Source organism: Bufo bufo, chromosome 1 (genome assembly GCF_905171765.1).
Source record: "Bufo bufo chromosome 1, aBufBuf1.1, whole genome shotgun sequence".
In the NCBI taxonomy this organism is placed as follows: Eukaryota; Metazoa; Chordata; class Amphibia; order Anura; family Bufonidae; genus Bufo; species Bufo bufo.
In genome coordinates, this window is record NC_053389.1 from 382,123,003 (window position 1) to 382,143,405 (window position 20,403).

A 20,403-nucleotide genomic window follows, 5' to 3' on the forward strand; every position below is an offset into this window, starting at 1 on the left:
TGGCGTCAAAAATGAATGGGAAAGATATAGCTGCCTTATACGCCAAAGCGGATGATTTAGAGAACAGATCGCGGAGAAATAATCTGCGAATTGTTGGAATGCCAGAAAAAACAGAAGGGGCCAATGCTACAGAGTTTGTGGAGAAATGGTTGCACCAGTTATTCCATGAGAAGGGCCTATCTTCCCTGTACGCGGTTGAGCGGGCGCACAGAGTCCCTTTGCGGCCGCTCCCGCCAGGCAGGCCTCCCCGCCCCATACTGGCGAAGATTTTACACTTTAAAGATCGGGACACTATCCTACGCCAGTCAAGGGACAATGATGAGATGGTCCTGAATGGGGTCAGAGTGTCCATTTTTCCGGATTATTCCAATGAGGTGCAGCGGAGGAGGAGCAGATTTATAGATATAAAGAAAAGGCTCAGAGTGCTACAAGTTCCGTACGCCATGTTGTTCCCGGCTAGATTGCGAGTGGTAGCGTTGGGATCCACCAGATTTTTTGAGGACCCTGATGAAGCAACACAGTGGCTGGACGTCCATGAGCGGCAACTGAGAAGTGGAGCCCTGGACACTTGAAGGAAATAGTTTGCAGTTTGTGTTCACTTTATATGCATAGGATTGCACCCTATTGTAGCTTTAATGTTATACCAGTTATAAAGTGTATTGAGTGTTGCTACCACATGGTAGATCCTGATGCAGGAGTAGGAAGTTGGGATAAGAAATGTATTTCCCAGTTGTGGAGAGGATTCTCTACCTGAGGGAGAGTGTTGGAATCAGAAATGATTTTTGTTCAGCATTGGGCATGGTGCTTACAGATTGCCCTGAGTTAGAGTTGGATGTTTGGGAGGGGGGGGGGGGTTGGGGTTACTGTTCAAAGTAGCCTGATCACTGGGGAGGGGGAGGGATGGGGGGGAGGGTGACGGGTCAGAGATGGGTGAGGGGCGTGAATTATGAGAGAGTGACATTGGTATGGGGTGTGAGATTCAAACATGCTGTAATCTTTCATCATGACACAGGTGATTAAAGTGTTGAGCTGGAATGTGAGGGGAATGGCTGATGCACGAAAACGACAATGTATATTTCAATATTTGGGTCGGTTTCAGACAGCTATCTGCTGCCTGCAGGAAACGCATTTGTCCAATGATAATGTGCAGTGGCTGAACAAAAATTGGGTAGGACATGTGGTACATGTAATCCATTCCTCTCACTCCAGGGGCGTAAGTGTGATTGTGCATAAAAGTATAAGGTATGAACATCTGAAGCAATGTGTGGATGCTGAGGGCAGGTATGTATGTGTAGTGTGCAAGATTGATGGGATCCAGGTGGTGTTGGTGTCAGTGTATGTGCCTCCACCGTTTGCTTCTCCCTTGATACGGGATATTATGACCTTTGTGGCGGACTTCCCTGGACTGCCGTGGGTGCTAGTGGGGGACTTCAATTGTACATTGAATGACTCCATGGATAGATGTCGGGTAGAAGGTGCCAGTGGATCACCGGGGAGTGTGGCTCTTAAGAATATTATGAGGGAAACTGGTTTACTTGATGCTTGGAGGCTGCGTAACCCGGATAAGCGGGTGTTTTCATGTAGATCTGCTACGCATCATTCACTATCACGCATAGATCTGGCTTTGGTTAATGATGTCATGCTGCCACTGATAAAAGATGTTATTTATCACCCTCGGTCGTTGTCTGACCATTCCTTGGTGCAGGTTGATTTGTGCCTGGGCGTGCTTGGGCAGGGACCGAGGTTGTGGAAATGTAACCCGCATTGGTTCAATGTACTTGGTGATTTGTCTGAGATTACTCTGGAGGTCAGGGAGTACTTTTCTATTAATGGAGGGACGGCTTCAATACACGGAGTCTGGGATGCCATGAAAGCGTTTTTGAGAGGGGTACTGATCAAAGAAATTAGTAAGCATAAATCTAAATCCAGAGAGGCAGATGTTAAAGCTCATGTACAAGTAACAGAAGCTGAAAGGGAGTTTGGTAGAATCCCCACCATGGCTAATAGTGAGGCGCTGGAGGTAGCTCAGGAACAACTGAGGTGTCATCTACTACAGGCTGCAGAGAGGAAACGTAGTTTTTACCGCCAAAGATCTTTTGAGGATGGAGAGAAAGTTGGGCATCTGCTTTCAGTGGTTTCTCAGGCACAGAGGGGTTCTTCTTGTATACAAGAGCTAATGGATGGAAATGGGAATAGTAGCCAGGATACAAAAGGGATATTAGATATTCTAAAAGGTTTTTATGTCTCTCTCTATGCTTCCAAGGCGTCTAGCTCGGAGGAGGCCTTGTCCGCCTTTCTGGCTGAGGCTCAGCTATCAGTGTTATCAGAGGAGGATAGAGAGAGACTGGAAGAGCCGATCACGCTGGAGGAGTTAGAGGTAGCTCTTGGGGGGATGGCGAACGGTAAGGCGCCGGGGGCAGACGGCATACCAGTGGAGGTGTATAAAAAGTTGCAGGGGGTACTTCTTCCTGAATTACTTAAGGTTCTTGAACATTCTCTGGAGACGGGTTCGCTACCACATTCTATGCAGGAGGCTATCATAGTAGTTATTCCTAAGCCTGGGAAAGATCCCAAAGTTCCTGATTCCTATAGACCAATTTCGCTATTAACAGCAGATGTGAAGCTCCTGGCGAAGGTGCTGGCGAACAGGCTGTCCAGGGTAATCCTAACTATAGTGCACCCAGATCAAACGGGCTTTATGCCTGGGAAATCGACTGCTATAAATATCCGTAGAGTATATGCTAGTCTGAATATTCCAGCTGATAATGGAGGAGATAGGGCCTTACTTGCGTTAGACGCCGCTAAGGCGTTCGACAGTGTTGAATGGAACTACCTATGGGAAACCTTGAGAGTCATGGGCTTTGGTGCTCGATTTATTCAGTGGGTGAAAGTGTTGTATTCAAGTTCAAAGGCACGGATCAGAGCTAATGGGGGGCTGTCAGATAGCTTTTCTTTGACCAGAGGCACCAGACAGGGGTGCCCATTGTCACCCTTGTTGTTTGCTTTAGCAATTGAACCACTTGCAGCCCTTATCCGCCTGTCACCTCATATTGTGGGGTTTAGATATGGTGAGACGCAAAATAAAGTGGCAATGTATGCTGATGACACTATGTTATTTTTGGGTGACACTGGGGGCTCTTTGGATGCGGCCAGGGCTTTAATTGATAGATTTGGGGGCTTCTCTGGGCTTCGGATAAATTGGCAGAAGTCTGCCTTGATGCCGGTAGACGGACAGGCACTCTCTGGTGTGCAGGCAGATAGTTTGATACCCTGGGTGGGCAAGTTTAAATATTTGGGGCTATATATAACACCTAGACTGCTGGATTTTGAGGAACTTAATTTAACTCCTTTACTAAATACTTTTAGGTTGATGGCAAGGACATGGGGTAGACTCTTTTTGTCGGTGGTGGGCAGAGTGAATCTCCTAAAAATGGTAATGATGCCTCAGTTACTATACATATTGAATAATGCCCCTGTATGGATCCCAGTGGAAAGATTTAGGAAAATACATTCGATATTCAGAGAACTTATCTGGAAATATGGTCAAGCTAGGATTAAGCTGGAGACGCTGCAATATCCCAAGTCTGAAGGTGGCTTGGCTGTCCCTAACGCCTGGATTTATTTCTTAGCCTCTCAGTGTCAACATTTTAAGGGTTGGATGGAATTTCAGTTACCAGATGTGACGGGGAAGATACTGCAACACTGGTTGGGTAGTAGGGATCTTATGGGTATTCTGGAGGGTGCAGGGATGCATGGGGGGAGAGAGAAAGTAACGCTTATAGAGCTTATGAAAAAAGTGTGGGCAAAGGTGAAATTGATCAGGGGTGTTGGTGGGGTAGGTGAGCTTTCCCCAATATGGAACAATAACTTGATGCCAGAGTTCATTTCTCTATCAGGAGTCCGAAATTGGGAATCCCATGGAGTAATGAGGATAGGTCAATTGATCGAGACTAATGTATTTAAATCATTTCAAGGCCTACAGCAAGAATTCAACATTCCTAAAGTGTGGTTCTATCAATATTTGCAACTGAGACACGCCTATGATGTCACGATGAGGAAGGGTTGCATTATTGCAAAACTGGATGTGGTCCATAAACTGGTTCTTCCAGCTGGAGGAAAGAGAGGTCTGATATCACAGGTGTATACTCTGCTTTTAGACAAGTTTTTGATGGGATTCCCTCTTACAAGGATGAGGAAATGGGAAAAGGATCTGGGGGACATCCCTAAGGAACAGTGGGAAGATATATTGGAGGCAGTCCCGAGAGTGTCTGTAAGTGAACAGGGTAAGTTGTCACAATTGTTTATCATCCACAGAGTCTACAAAACTCCAGTGTTTCTACGGAAAATTGGGGTTAGAACTGATGACAATTGTCCAAAATGTATGGTGGAAGGTGCAGATCTGTTTCATATGCTTTGGTCTTGTCCAGTGCTAAGTAGTTTTTGGGATGAGGTGTTGACTTTGATTAATCGTAACCTGGAGTTGAGGGTGCAGAAGGACCCAAAGATCTGTGTGCTGGGATATGTGAAGGAGATTGGTGGGGGAGAGGCGGTCAAGGTGGCAGTTGGGAGACTATTGTATGTGGCCAGGAAGTTGATTGCTTTTAGGTGGATCCAGGGGAGTCCGCCAACGATGGAAGAATTAGTGAGAAAGGTGCATGATATGTTGACTTTAGAGAGGGGAGTGTTTGTTAGGAGAGGATGTCCTCAGAAATTTGAAAAGTTGTGGAGTGTATGGTTGTCTCACACTCATGTCATAATTTAAATAGGTCTTGAAAATTCATGCTCTGATCTGGGGGGGGGGGGGTTTGGTAGTTGGGGGAGGGGGAGGGGGGGATTGTTGGGTGTTAACAGTCAAATAATCCTGTAACTGTTAATTTTTTCTTTTTTCTTTTTATTGGTATATACATTATGTACAATAACTGTGGGAGTTGTATCAAATATCTGGATATGTGATAATGTTTTATACAATTCTTTGTATATGAGACGTGGAGGGGGGAAAATAACAGAAAAATTGTAGACACAAACTGTCTTGTAATATGCCAATTTTATTTGAATAATAAAAACGATTTGATTGAAAAAAAAAAAAGAAAATGCCTTTTCTTGTCCGCAATTGCGGACAAGAATAGGACATGTTCTATTTTTTTCGGGATCGGAATTGTGGACCCGGAAGTGCGGATCCACAATTCCGGATCCGGGCAGCACATCGTGCTGCCCCATAGAAATAAATGGGTCCGCAATTCCGTTCCGCAAAATTGCGGCCGTGTGAATGGACCCTAATACTGTGTACCACTGACTGACTGACCATATTGCTAGCATAGAATGATCTAGATGTGCAGCCTGCTCATTCTCCCTCAATCTTTCCTGCATATTATGGTAGTTTTTCATGTTAGACTACCTTAGACCTGTTGTCTTAAAACTACACTATTTATACACTTTCACAGCAATGTTGGCTGGAGCAACTGCAGTATACACACAATTCATCACTCAACTGACTGAGGAGAATCAGCCCTGCTGTCCAGTTTGCCAGAGAATTTTTCCTTCAGAAGCAGAGCTGCAAGATGTAATTAATGACATGCAGTCCAAGCTCAGACTGGTCCCAGATAAGCTGAAAACCACTGAAACAGAGTTAAAACGAAGAGAGAGAAGAAAGGATGAAATGATGGAACTGAAACCGATGAGGCAAGTGCACCATAATCTGCTTTTTTCATCTGTTATACTTGTAAGGGTGTATTTACACATGCAGATTTCTTTTCAGTTACTTTCTAGACTAATATCAATTTAAAGGGGTTGTGCAGTCAGTTTTCATTTCCTTTCTAAACTAATATCAATTTCAATGGGTTGTGCAGTCAGTTGCAGAATAATGAAAGTGCCCTCATGAAACAATTACCCAGTAATTACATACACTGCGTGCAGAATTATTAGGCAAATGAGTATTTTGACCACATCATCCTCTTTACGCATGTTGTCTTACTCCAAGCTGTATAGGCTCGAAAGCCTACTACCAATTAAGCATATTAGGTGATGTGCATTTCTGTAATGAGAAGGGGTGTGGTCTAATGACATCAACACCCTATATTAGGTGTGCATAATTATTAGGCAACTTCCTTTCCTTTGGCAAAATGGGTCAAAAGAAGGACTTGACAGGCTCAGAAAAGTCAAAAATAGTGAGATATCTTGCAGAGGAATGCAGCACTCTTAAAATTGCAAAGCTTCTGAAGCGTGATCATCGAACAATCAAGCGTTTCATTCAAAATAGTCAACAGGGTCGCAAGAAGCGTGTGGAAAAACCAAGGCGCAAAATAACTGCCCATGAACTGAGAAAAGTCAAGCGTGCAGCTGCCAAGATGCCACTTGCCACCAGTTTGGCCATATTTCAGAGCTGCAACATCACTGGATTGCCCAAAAGCACAAGGTGTGCAATACTCAGAGACATGGCCAAGGTAAGAAAGGCTGAAAAACGACCACCACTGAACAAGACACACAAGCTGAAACGTCAAGACTGGGCCAAGAAATATCTCAAGACTGATTTTTCTAAGGTTTTATGGACTGATGAAATGAGAGTGAGTCTTGATGGGCCAGATGGATGGGCCCGTGGCTGGATTGGTAAAGGGCAGAGAGCTCCAGTCCGACTCAGACGCCAGCAAGGTGGAGGTGGAGTACTGGTTTGGGCTGGTATCATCAAAGATGAGCTTGTGGGGCCTTTTCGGGTTGAGGATGGAGTCAAGCTCAACTCCCAGTCCTACTGCCAGTTTCTGGAAGACACCTTCTTCAAGCAGTGGTACAGGAAGAAGTCTGCATCCTTCAAGAAAAACATGATTTTCATGCAGGACAATGCTCCATCACACGCGTCCAAGTACTCCACAGCGTGGCTGGCAAGAAAGGGTATAAAAGAAGAAAATCTAATGACATGGCCTCCTTGTTCACCTGATCTGAACCCCATTGAGAACCTGTGGTCCATCATCAAATGTGATATTTACAAGGAGGGAAAACAGTACACCTCTCTGAACAGTGTCTGGGAGGCTGTGGTTGCTGCTGCACGCAATGTTGATGGTGAACAGATCAAAACACTGACAGAATCCATGGATGGCAGGCTTTTGAGTGTCCTTGCAAAGAAAGGTGGCTATATTGGTCACTGATTTGTTTTTGTTTTGTTTTTGAATGTCAGAAATGTATATTTGTGAATGTTGAGATGTTATATTGGTTTCACTGGTAAAAATAAATAATTGAAATGGGTATATATTTGTTTTTTGTTAAGTTGCCTAATAATTATGCACAGTAATAGTCACCTGCACACACAGATATCCCCCTAAAATAGCTAAAACTAAAAACAAACTAAAAACTACTTCCAAAAATATTCAGCTTTGATATTAATGAGTTTTTTGGGTTCATTGAAAACATGGTTGTTGTTCAATAATAAAATTAATCCTCAAAAATACAACTTGCCTAATAATTCTGCACTCCCTGTACAGCTTTCTATTTGGGCTCCGACCCCATTCTGTCCTGCGGTCACTCTACCACAGGGCAGAATGGTGTTGAATGGTGTCTGTCAAGTCATGTGATGTCCCTTTCCCGTTGCTCTTAACCCTTAGAAGGAGCGCGCAGTAGTTTGTTTAAACTGCCTTTTTTTTACACAGCAGGAACACATACACTGACGAGCAAAAGGGTAACAATGTTTTGAACTTTTGACTTTCAGGCTCCATATCTCACCATCCACTAGAGCAGTGGTTCTCAACCTTTCTAAAGCCGTGACCCCTTAATACAGTTCCTCATGTTGTGGTGACCCCCAACCATTACATTTTTTTTCCTTGCTACGTCATAACTATTTTTGCTACTGTTATGATGACCCACCAAAAACACACACAGACACCAATACACCAAATGTTAATTCAAATACACAAGTATTCATTCATAACCACAGAACTTTAGCATAAATACTAAATATTTGTAAACCAAATAAATAACTTTAAAATAAATAATAAACAACAAATACCCCCTAAAAAATAAATCAGTGGTGCGCACAGTACCCTTCAAATAAATAACTCAGTGGTGCTCACAGTATCCCCCCCAAAAAAAAAAAAAAATCAGTGGTGCTCAGGGTACCCCTCAAATAAATAAATCAGTGGTGCTTCAAGTCCCCCCCAAATAAATAAATCAGAAGTGCTCAGGGTCCCCCAAATAAATAAATCAGCGGGGCTTCAGGTCTCCCCCAAATAAATAAATCAGCGGTGCTCAGGGTACCCCCAAATAAATAAATCAGTGGTGCATCAGGTTTCCCCCAAATAAATCAATCAATGGTGCTCAGGGTCCCCCAAATAAATAAATCAGAAGTGCTTAGGGTCCCCCAAATAAATAAATCAGCGGTGCTTCAGGTCCCCTCCCAAATAAATTAAATCAATGGTGCTCAGGGTCCCCCAAATAAATAAATCAGAAGTGCTCAGGGTCCCCCAAATAAATAAATCAGCGGTGCTTCATGTCCCCCCAAATAAATTAAGCCTTGCTCAGCCAAATAATTAAAATAAAATTAGCCAGGCTCAGCCAGGCTCAATTAAATCATTGGTGGCAGTGGTGCTCAGCGGAGGCGTCATTAACGAAAAAACTCGGACCTCAGCAGACAGGCGGCCCGACTTACCCGTCCAGACGTCAGGCTCCTTCAAGCACAGGCAGTGATGGGACATCACTTCCTGTGCGCGAGGATAAGGGGCCGCTGCCGTTGTGCGGGCGACCCACAATAGGAAGCCTCAGGCGACCACCCGGAAAGGGCCGATCGACCCCCAAAGGGGTCGCGACCCCTAGGTTGAGAACCGCTGCACTAGAGCTTTGAATGTGAGACTGCCATAATTTTATAAACAATCATCTTGGCTATCTCATACATAAATTGGACTTGCAACTATTTAGCATATGATTAGTTATGCAGATTCTTTACATGTTACTGTTTTGCTCCTAAAATTCTAAATTTAAATTTTTTATTATTTTGTAAATCCACCTTTGGCTTTCAACACTGCCTGAATCCTTCTGGGTATGCTCTCAATCAGATTCAAGCATTTCTCAACCAAAATCTGTTCACAGGTCTCTTCTACACGTTCCCAATGTTGGTGCACACTGGTCGACTCACTTGGGTACAAATACAGCTTTGTCTTCAACTCCAACCACAAGCGTTTAATTGGGTTGAGGTTTTAGGACTGTGAAGGCAAATCCAGCACCTCTTCATTGTCACTGAACCAATTATTTGCCAATCTTGACGTATGCTTCATCTTGTAGGATGCTCATTTATAGCTCAGCATAGAGATCACCATTGATTCTGGTCAAGCATCCAACACCTTTGGCTGTGAAACAACCCCATATCATCAGACTTTCTCTACTGACAGTTCCTTCAATTTCTCGATCCGTTAGCCCCCTTTTCCCTTGTTTCTAACAGACCCATTTGCACCCATCAGAGTCCAGTCTATGGAAACCACCTGTTTTTAATCTGCTACTGTCCACTGTTCTTACTTTTTTGCAAACTCGAGCCGACGCTTCTAATGACAATATTAAAGTCAAGGCTTCTTCACCTTTTTTCAGGCCACCATTTCAGACTTGTGTAATGCACTCCGCACAGTGCTTGCATGGACGTCTGTGATCTCACTATTATGAAGCATACAAGCCACCTCCACTGCCGTGTTTGTCGTGCCAGAACTGATAGACCTTGTGATGAGCCGACTTTTTGACTCTAATATTTTGCCTGGATGTCCACCTCTTGGCTTTGCAATGGATGGACGTACTTCATGTCATATTCTTCCAACGGTCATGGCACTCACATGATTCAGTTTGGCAATTTTCTTGGCCCAGATACCGCTATCAATGATGAGCTGGATGATGCTGTTTCTCTGTTCTTGGGAAATCTACTTAATGGCAGCTATTGGATTCGAACCAGTGACCTTTCGCTTGGTAATCAACCTAATAACACACTGAGCTATTAAGGAATGTGAGAACAGGTTGTGATGTGCAGTACACAAGAAGAAAAAGACTGTTCCACCACCAGGAGCAAAACCGTAACAATGCAGTTACATGACAAGAATCTGCATAACTAATCATATGCTAAATAGATGCAAGTCCAATTTATGTATGAGATAGTCAAGATGATTGTCTATAAAATTATGGTAGTACCGCGTTCCAAGCTGTAGTGGATGGTGAGATATGGAGCCTGAAAGTCAGAAGTTAAAAACATTGTTACCCTTTTGCCCGGTGAATATTAGTGCTCCTTCACACCAATAAACATGAATATGTAGAAAATAGGCATTTTGATCCTTCTTTACCTCAAAATCTGCCTTCAGGGAAGGGTTGGGACATACCTGTATACATTAGATGGTGGGTCTGCAGGTTTAGCCAAAAATTAATGTAATGTGTGACCAACTTTAGTTGTTAACCACTTAAGGACCACAGGTTTATACCCCCTTAGTGACCAGGCCCTTTTTTACAAATCGTAAATATTGCTCGGTCATGCAACTTACCACCCAAATGAATTTTACCTCCTTTTCTTCTCACTAATAGAGCTTTCATTTGGTTGTATTTCATTGCTGCTGACATTTTTACTTTTTTTGTTATTAACCACCTCCGGACCGCCTAACGCAGGAGGTGGCAGCCCTGCGGACCGCCTAACGCGTTCCGGAGGTGGCAGCCCTGCGCACAGTCACGCATATATGCGTCATCTCGCGAGACGCGAGATTTCCTGTGAACGCGCGCACACAGGAACGGAAGGTAAGAGAGTCGATCTCCAGCCTGCCAGCGGCGATCGTTCGCTGGCAGGCTGGAGATGTGTTTTTTTTAACCCCTAACAGGTATATTAGACGCTGTTTTGATAACAGCGTCTAATATACCTGCTACCTGGTCCTCTGGTGGTCCCCTTTGTTTGGATCGACCACCAGAGGACACAGGTAGCTCAGTAAAGTCCCACCAAGCACCACTACACTACACTACACCCCCCCCCCCGTCACTTATTAGCCCCTGATCACCCCTGATCACCCCATATAGACTCCCTGATCACCCCCCTGTCATTGATTACCCCCCTGTCATTGATCAACCCCCTGTAAAGCTCCATAAGACGTCCGCATGATTTTTACGGATCCACTGATAGATGGATCGGATCCGCAAAACGCATCCGGACGTCTGAATGAAGCCTTACAGGGGCATGATCAATGACTGTGGTTATCACCCCATATAGACTCCCTGATCACCCCCCTGTCATTGATTACTCCCCTGTAAAGCTCCATTCAGATGTCCGCATGATTTTTACGGATGCACTGATAGATGGATCGGATCCGCAAAACGCATCCGGACGTCTGAATGAAACCTTACAGGGGCATGATCAATGACTGTGGTTATCACCCCATATAGACTCCCTGATCACCCCCCTGTCATTGATTACACCCCTGTCATTGATTACCCCCCTGTAAAGCTCCATTCAGACGTCCGCATGATTTTTACGGATCCACTGATAGATGGATCGGATCCGCAAAACGCATCCGGACGTCTGAATGAAGCCTTACAGGGGCATGATCAATGACTGTGGTTATCACCCCATATAGACTCCCTGATCACCCCCCTGTCATTGATCAACCCCCTGTAAAGCTCCATTCAGATGTCCGCATGATTTTTACGGATCCACTGATAGATGGATCGGATCTGCAAAACACATACAGGCGTCTCCCTGGAGCCTTCCAGGGGGGGTGATCAATGACTGTGGTGATCACCCCATATAGACTCCCTGATCACCCCCCCTGTCATTGAGAGAAATATCTTGGCAAAAGACAACTTTTCCCATTTTTTTTATACAAAGTTGGCATTTGACCAAGATATTTATCTCACCCAGCATCGGTATATGTAAAATGACACCCCAAAACACATTCCTCAACTTCTCCTGAATACAGAGATACCAGATGTGTGACACTTTTTTGCAGCCTAGGTGGGCAAAGGGGCCCATATTCCAAAGAGCACCTTTCGGATTTCACTCGTCATTTTTTACAGAATTTGATTTCTAACTCCTTACCACAAATTTGGGCCCCTAGAATGCCAGGGCAGTATAACTACCCCAAAAGTGACCCCATTTTGGAAAGAAGAGACCCCAAGGTATTTCGTGATGGGCATAGTGAGTTCATAGAAGTTTTTATTTTTTGTCACAAGTTAGTGGAATATGAGACTTTGTAAGAAAAAAAAAACAAAAAAAAAAAATCATCATTTTCCGCTAACTTGTGACAAAAAATAAAAAGTTCTATGAACTCACTATGCCCATCAGCGAATACCTTAGGGTGTGTACTTTCCGAAATGGGGTCATTTGTGGGGTGTTTGTACTGTCTGGCCATTGTAGAACCTCAGGAAACATGACAGGTGCTCAGAAAGTCAGAGCTGCTTCAAAAAGCGGAAATTCACATTTTTGTACCATAGTTTGTAAACGCTATAACTTTTACCCAAAGCATTTTTTTTTTTACCCAAACATTTTTTTTTTATCAAAGACATGTAGAACAATAAATTTAGAGCAAAATTTATATATGGATGTAGTTTTTTTTGCAAAATTTTACAACTGAAAGTGAAAAATGTCATTTTTTTGCAAAAAAAATCGTTAAATTTCAATTAATAACAAAAAAAGTAAAAATGTCAGCAGCAATGAAATACCACCAAATGAAAGCTCTATTAGTGAGAAGAAAAGGAGGTAAAATTCATTTGGGTGGTAAGTTGCATGACCGAGCAATAATCGGTGAAAGTAGTGTAGGTCAGAAGTGTAAAAAGTGGCCTGGTCTTTCAGGGTGTTTAAGCACTGGGGGCTGAGGTGGTTAATCGAAATTTACCGATTTTTTTTTTTTTTTTGCAAAAAAATTACATTTTTCACTTTCAGTTGTAAAATTTTGCAAAAAAAACGACATCCATATATAAATTTTTCTCAAAATTTATTGTTCTACATGTCTTTGATAAAAAAAAAATGTTTGGGTAAAAAAAAAAAATGGTTTGGGTAAAAATTATAGCGTTTACAAACTATGGTACAAAAATGTGAATTTCCTCTTTTTGAAGCAGCTCTGACTTTCTGAGAACCTGTCATGTTTCCTGAGGTTCTACAATGCCCAGACAGTACAAACACCCTAAGGTATTCGCTGATGGGCATAGTGAGTTCATAGAACTTTTTATTTTTTGTCACAAGTTAGCGGAAAATGCAGATTTTTTTTTTTGATTTTTTTTTCTTACAAAGTCTCATATTCCACTAACTTGTGACAAAAAATAAAAACTTCCATGAACTCACTATGCCCATTACAAAATACCTTGGGGTGTCTTCTTTCCAAAATGTGGTCACTTGTGGGGTAGTTATACTGCCCTGGCATTCTAGGGGCCCTAATGTGTGGTAAGTAGTTTGAAATCAAAATCTGTAAAAAATGGCCGGTGAAACCCGAAAGGTGCTCTTTGGAATGTGGGCCCCTTTGCCCACCTAGGCTGCAAAAAAGTGTCACACATGTGGTATTGCCGTACTCAGGAGAAGTTGGGCAATGTTTTTTCGGGTGTCATTTTACATATACCCATGCTGGGTGAGAGAAATATCTTGGCAAAAGACAACTTTTCCCATTTTTTTATACAAAGTTGGCATTTGACCAAGATATTTATCTCACCCAGCATGGGTATATGTAAAATGACACCCCAAAACACATTGCCCAACTTCTCCTGAGTACGACAATACCACATGTGTGACACTTTTTTGCAGCCTAGGTGGGCAAAGGACATTCCAAAGAGCACCTTTAGGATTTCACAGGTCATTTTTTACACATTTTGATTTCAAACTACTTACCACACATTAGGGCCCCTAGAATGCCAGGGCAGTATAACTACCCCACAAGTGACCCCATTTTGGAAAGAAGACACCCCAAGGTATTCCGTGAGGGGCATGGCGAGTTCCTAGAATATTTTATTTTTTGTCACAAGTTAGCGGAAAATGATGATTTTTTCTTTTTCTTTTTTTTTCTTACAAAGTCTCATATTCCACTAACTTGTGACAAAAAATAAAAACTTCCATGAACTCACTATGCCCATCACGAAATACCTGGGGGTGTCTTCTTTCCAAAATGGGGTCACTTGTGGGGTAGTTATACTGCCCTGGCATTTTAGGGGCCCGAATGCGTGAGAAGTAGTTTGAAATCAAAATCTGTAAAAAATGGCCGGTGAAATCCGAAAGGTGCTCTTTGGAATGTGGGCCCCTTTGCCCACCTAGGCTGCAAAAAAGTGTCACACATGTGGTATCGCCGTACTCAGGAGAAGTTGGGCAATGTGTTTTGGGGTGTCATTTTACATATACCCATGCTGGGTGAGATAAATATCTCGGCAAAAGACAACTTTTCCCATTTTTTTATACAAAGTTGGCATTTGACCGAGATATTTCTCTCACCCAGCATGGGTATATGTAAAATGACACCCCAAAACACATTCCCCAACTTCTCCTGAGTACGGCTATACCAGATGTGTGACACTTTTTTGCAGCCTAGATGCGCAAAGGGGCCCACATTCCTTTTAGAAGGGCATTTTTAGACATTTGGATCCCAGACTTCTTCTCACGCTTTAGGGCCCCTAAAATGCCAGGGCAGTATAAATACCCCACATGTGACCCCATTTTGGAAAGAAAACACCCCAAGGTATTCAATGAGGGGCATGGCGAGTTCATAGAAAAAAAAAATTTTTGCCACAAGTTAGCGGAAATAGATTTTTTTTTTTCTCACAAAGTCTCTCTTTCCGCTAACTTGGGACAAAAATTTCAATCTTTCATGGACTCAATATGCCCATCAGCGAATACCTTGGGGTGTCTACTTTCCGAAATGGTCTCACATGTGGGGTATTTATACTACCCTGGCATTCTAGGGGCCCTAAAGCGTGAGAAGAAGTCTGGAATATAAATGTCTAAAAATTTTTACGCATTTGGATTCCGTGAGGGGTATGGTGAGTTCATGTGAGATTTTATTTTTTGACACAAGTTAGTGGAATATGAGACTTTGTAAGAAAAAAAATAAATAAAAAATTTCCGCTAACTTGGGCCAAAAAAATGTCTGAATGGAGCCTTACAGGGGGGTGAGCAATGACAGGGGGGTGATCAGGGAGTCTATATGGGGTGATCACCCCCCTGTCATTGATCACCCCCCCTGTATGATTTTTACGGATCCACTGATACATGGATCGGATCCGCAAAACACATACGGACATCTGAATGGAGCCTTACAGGGGGGTGATCAATGACAGGGGGGTGATCAGGGAGTCTATATGGGGTGATCACCCCCCTGTCATTAAACACCACCCTGTCATTGATCACCCCCCTGTAAGGCTCCATTCAGATGTCCGTATGTGTTTTGCGGATCCGATCCATGTATCAGTGGATCCGTAAAAATCATACGGACGTCTGAATGGAGCCTTACAGGGGGGTGATCAATGACAGGGGGGTGATTAGGGAGTCTATATGGGGTGATCACCCCCTGTAAGGCTCCATTCAGACGTCCGTATGTGTTTTGCGGATCCGATCCATGTATTAGTGGATCCGTAAAAATCATACGGACGTCTGAATGGAGCCTTACAAGGGGGTGATCAATGACGGGGGTGATCAGGGAGTCTATATGGGGTGATCACGGGTGATCAGGGGTTAATAAGTGACAGGGGGGGGTGTAGTGTAGTGGTGTTTGGTGCTACTTATTACTGACCTACCTGTGTCCTCTGGTGGTCGATCCAAGCAAAAGGGACCACCAGAGGACCAGGTAGCAGGTATATTAGACGCTGTTATTAAAACAGCGTCTAATATACCTGTTAGGGGTTAAAAAAAATCGCATCTCCAGCCTGCCAGCGAACGATCGCCGCTGGCAGGCTGGAGATCCACTCGCTTACCTTTCGATCCTGTGTGCGTGCGTTCACAGAAAATCTCGGTTCACGCGAGATGACGCCAATCGGCGTTAGTGTGACCTGGGAGTGCCGCAGCAATGACTCCTTTCGGCGTTAGCGTGGCGGGAAGTGGTTAAAGGGGTTGTGCCATAAAGTAGTTTTCACTCTAAAGCTCCCAATTTTCCTTAGGCCCCTTTCACACGGGTGAGATTTCCGCGCGGGGGCAATGCGTGAGGTGAACGCATTGCACCCGCACTGAATCCGGACCTATTCATTTCTATGGGGCTGCGCACATGAAGATAGCAGCATGCTCCTCTTTGTGCTTTTTTCACGTAAAGCAGGCCCCATAGAAATGAATGTGGGTTGCGTGAAAATCGCAAGCATCCGCAAGCAAGTGCGGATGGCGTGCGATTTTTCACGCACGGTTGCTAGGTGACGATCGGGATGGGGACCCGATCATTATTACTTCCCCTTATAACATGGTTATAAGGGAAAATAATAGCATTCTAAATACAGAATGCATAGTAAAATAGGGCTGGAGGGGTTAAAAAAAAAAATATATATTTTAATAATAATAATCCACTTGTTCGCGCAGCCGGCATCTCTTCTGTCTTCTTTTGTGAGGAATAGGACCTTTTTCATCACATGGTCCGTCACATGATCCATCGCCATGGTTATAAGGGAAAATAATACAATCTACACAACCTTGAGCCCAAACCTGAACTTCTGTGAAGAAGTTCGGGTCTGGGTACCACATTCCGTTTTTTATCACGCGTGTGCAAAACGCATTGCACGCATTGCACCGCGATAAAAACTGAACAACGGAACGCAATCGCAGTCAAAACTGACTGCAATTGCGTACCTACTCGCGCGGGTTTGCCGCAATGCATCGGGACGCATCCGGACACGCTCGTCTGCAAGGGGCCTTAGATTTATCTCCCATTCTTGAATCCTACTTCAAGGTTTGTCATGTGTCTGCTGTCCCATCATGCCTTTCGGCAGTGAGATGTGTCCTGACATCAGCAGGACATGTGACACTAACCACCCCACTTGTTCTTACCAATGATGCTTGCGTTTCCTATATTACAAGGCTCCAATGCAGGATGTAACCTACATCAACTGAATATCAAAACAGATTTACCACCAGGTGTAGGCTAATAACTTTAGAATAAGGCATGTTTGATAAATGGTAGTATTTGGGGAAAGTGATAAAACAGTGATATCTGTTGGGTGGGATACATGTATATTAGTGGCACAAACCCTTTGACTCATCCAGTATCTAAAATGTGTTTGGCTGACTTAACTTTTTTAGGGTCCATTTACATGTCCGCAAGTGTTTTGCGGTCTGCAAAACAGGGACACCGGCCATGTGCGCTCCGCATTTGGCGGACCGCACATGGCCGGCACTATAATAGAAATGCCTTTTCTTGTCCGTGGTTGCAGACAAGAATAGGACATATTCTATTTTCTCGCTGGTATCATTGGGGGACACCGGACCGTGGCTATAGCTTGCTGTGGCAACTAGGAGGCTTAGCTCCTCCCCTGCAGGCTATACCCCCTCCAGCCTGGAGAGAGCATGTCAGTTTTTAGCTTAGTGTCGTAGGAGGCAGACCTCCCTGCCTTATGCAGGGCGCCTTTCTTAGTTGATTCTTTTTTTTATTTTATATTTTTCCTTTTCGGTTGGGAAACAGAGTTGCCTAGCCTCTCTGTTATCCCAGGGAGCAAGACCGGTGAGAAAAATCCACCGCTTACCTCCCTACAGAAGAAAAATGTGGACCAGGGCAGCCTCGCTCCCCTGCTTCCCGCCAGCCAAGGAGTCACCTAGGTCCTCCAAAGAAGAAGTCCCTCCCGCCATGCCAGACTCCTGCCACTCCTGTGCCAGCAGCTGAGGAGGTGACCCTGCTGGAAAAGCTGACCTGCCGGTCCACTAGGGAGGGTGAAGAGAAGAGGAGGAAGATTGGGTGAGTACACGGGACTAGGTAAGTAGGTTTAACCCTCTCCCTGCCTCCCTCCCTCTTTGGACAATTTCCGGACTCCCTCTTTTCTCTCTCTCTTCGGCCAGGACACCACTCTCCCCCCACTTTTTCTTTGGCAGACACCGGGCTCCAATTTTTGTGCCCAGGATTTCTGAGGGTATCCCTCCACTACACCTCACGGCGCATAGGGGGTTAATGACCACGTCCCACAGACTCTGTCCGGACACAGCGGGCGGCAGTCCAAGCTGCTGCGGTCCGGACCTTTACTGCCAGCGGTCATGCAGGGAGGGTTGCGGAGGAGGCTTCCCGCTTCCCAGAGCTATTATCCACCCTTCTAGGCAGCAGGCGCCATGCACGCTGCTCCGTAAGGGTTATGGCCCGCACAGGACGACCGGACCCTGGCTTCACTTGAGCCTACCTCCCTTCCATTTCTGGTCCCAGCAGCTCCAAGTCGCTCTGTACTCCGGCCGGCCGGCAGTGACATCCCGGTCTGCCGTGCTCCACAACTTTAGGCCCCGACTTCGCGGCCTACTAGGCCGCAGCTCTCGTCTGGTTATGTGGGTGGGGGAGGAGGCGCGCGGTCTGGCGCGAATCCTTCCCGCCTAGCCTCCCCCTTCCCCAGTAGCTCGCTGAGCCCCGCCCCCGGTCTTCCAGGAGGTTAACCCTTCCTGGCCAGCCACCGCTTTGAGGCTGGCACAGTATTATACTATCTGCTGTGCAAGGGGTTTTATTGCTGCGCATTTTAACCCCTCCCTGCCTCTTGCCCACTTGAGGCTGGGCATCCATTTTAAAATAAATAAATAAAATAAAAACTAAAGTGCATCCCGGATAGAGGAGGACCTCTGTGGTTTCCCAATCCACCATCCTGAGTTGCTTGATTGATGAGCACCGACTGCGCAGGACCTTCCCACTCACCCTCCGGGGTCGTTTGGTTGATAAGACACCGCCTACACAGTCCGGTGAGTGAACCTCTGGAAGTTCCCATTTCACCCCCCCAGGTAATTTGGATGATAAATCCCACCAGGGCAGTCTGCGGCTGCCAGGGACAAGACTCTGAGAGTCAAGATTGCACGCAAGCGGACCAGAGCAGGACGTATTCCTCCTCTGTCACTTCCGCACCCCCAAGCTTTCTCCCCGGGGTCATGCTCAGATGCACCCTTCCTCCCTGGAGAGGTTCTGTCCGAGAAGGGGGGGGGATCACTGATTCGGACTCTGTCATTGCCCAGCGCAATCTTCCAAGTTTGCATTCACGGTAGGCAGCAGTATTTGTCGTATGCATTGCTCCCTTCCTTAGGTGGAGTATTTGCACTATTACTGGCTACAGTACTTGCCTTAGACATTACCTCCTTCCATAGGTGGACTAACGGCGCTAGCACGGGCTTCAACGCCGGCGGTAGGCGTTCCCCCTTCTGTAGGTTGCGGAATTGCATTTCCATGGGTACAATACTTACCGTATGCATTAGCCTCTTCCATAGGTGGCGTTATGGCGCGGTGTTTCCTGTATGCATTACCCCTCTCTAGGTGGGGTAATTGCACTCTCACCGGATATAGGACTCGCGATGTGCATACCCTTTTCCTTAAGTGGCATAATCTCTCTGCCATTGGATTCAGTTCCTGCAGTATGCATCACCCCTTTCCTTAGGTGGGGTGCTTTCACTTCCTCGGGATACAGTTCTTGCCGTATGTGTTTTTCCCCCTTTAGGGCGGAACTTTTGCACTACCACTGAGGTGTGCTCAATGTACGCATTGTCAAACTCCATTGATGGGTTACATCCAGTACCGTTGTATACGTTTCTGACGGTTGCGCTACCCCCTTCCTTAAACGGAATATTGCACTACCTCTGGAGGCTATTTCATCAGTCACATCACATCTCCATGCTTACTGTTATTTTACCCTTTCGTTAGTGATAGCTAACGGATGGATAACTAAGCATCTTGAGATGCTGCACCTCCACTGTGCCAGGGCTCTAGTTTGCCTTAGCTTCTGGTAACTATGGATGCCTACAGTGGATACCGTGGCTATTTCCTCGTTGCGGCCCCTTTTTCTTGCCGGTACTGGTTTGGGACTTGAATATGTCACCCCCTGTACTCTCAGGGAGTTAACCGGCAACACTTCAGTATCCTAGAGACCCACATCTCATTTGGTCATGGTATTTGTTCTCAACAAGGTGAAGGGCGTTCGCTGTGGCACATAATATTCTGATTCTGCTCCAGCGAGTCGCACTGACTCTGTATTCTCTAGCTCCACTCCTCCTTATCTGGGAAAGTGGTTATGCTGGCACTCTAGTTTAAGTTTTACAGTGTGTTCTCCTCCGCATGTGCACCTTTTACGCTGGTGCTAAGGGTCGTAGCTGTTGCAGTGGGGCTTCCCCCCTCAGGTAGAGGTTCCTTCCTGACGATAGCTTGGCGGTTGCTCCTTCTCGGCGCCCTTGTCTGGTGGGGTGTTTTAGGCTAGCTCTACTTCACTGGGGCAGTAGGGTTTCATGACTTATACTGCAAGTCCTCAGACCTTCCCCTCAGCATTGAAGGGACATGCTGTGACTACAGTGACCCGAGGGGTCTT

The 20,403-nt window shown here is 45.2% G+C and overlaps 1 protein-coding gene across 4 annotated transcripts in view; it reads left to right on the forward strand.

Annotated features, from left to right (window-relative positions):
* RAD50 (RAD50 double strand break repair protein) overlaps positions 1-20,403 on the forward strand; it is a 362,910-nt gene that overhangs the window by 169,581 nt on the left and 172,926 nt on the right. For all 4 annotated transcript variants that reach the window (XM_040405264.1, XM_040405258.1, XM_040405281.1 and 1 more), the window contains exon 14: positions 5,442-5,679. In XM_040405264.1, the coding sequence (XP_040261198.1) occupies positions 5,442-5,679 (238 nt within the window). The remainder of the gene's footprint in view (positions 1-5,441; positions 5,680-20,403) is intronic.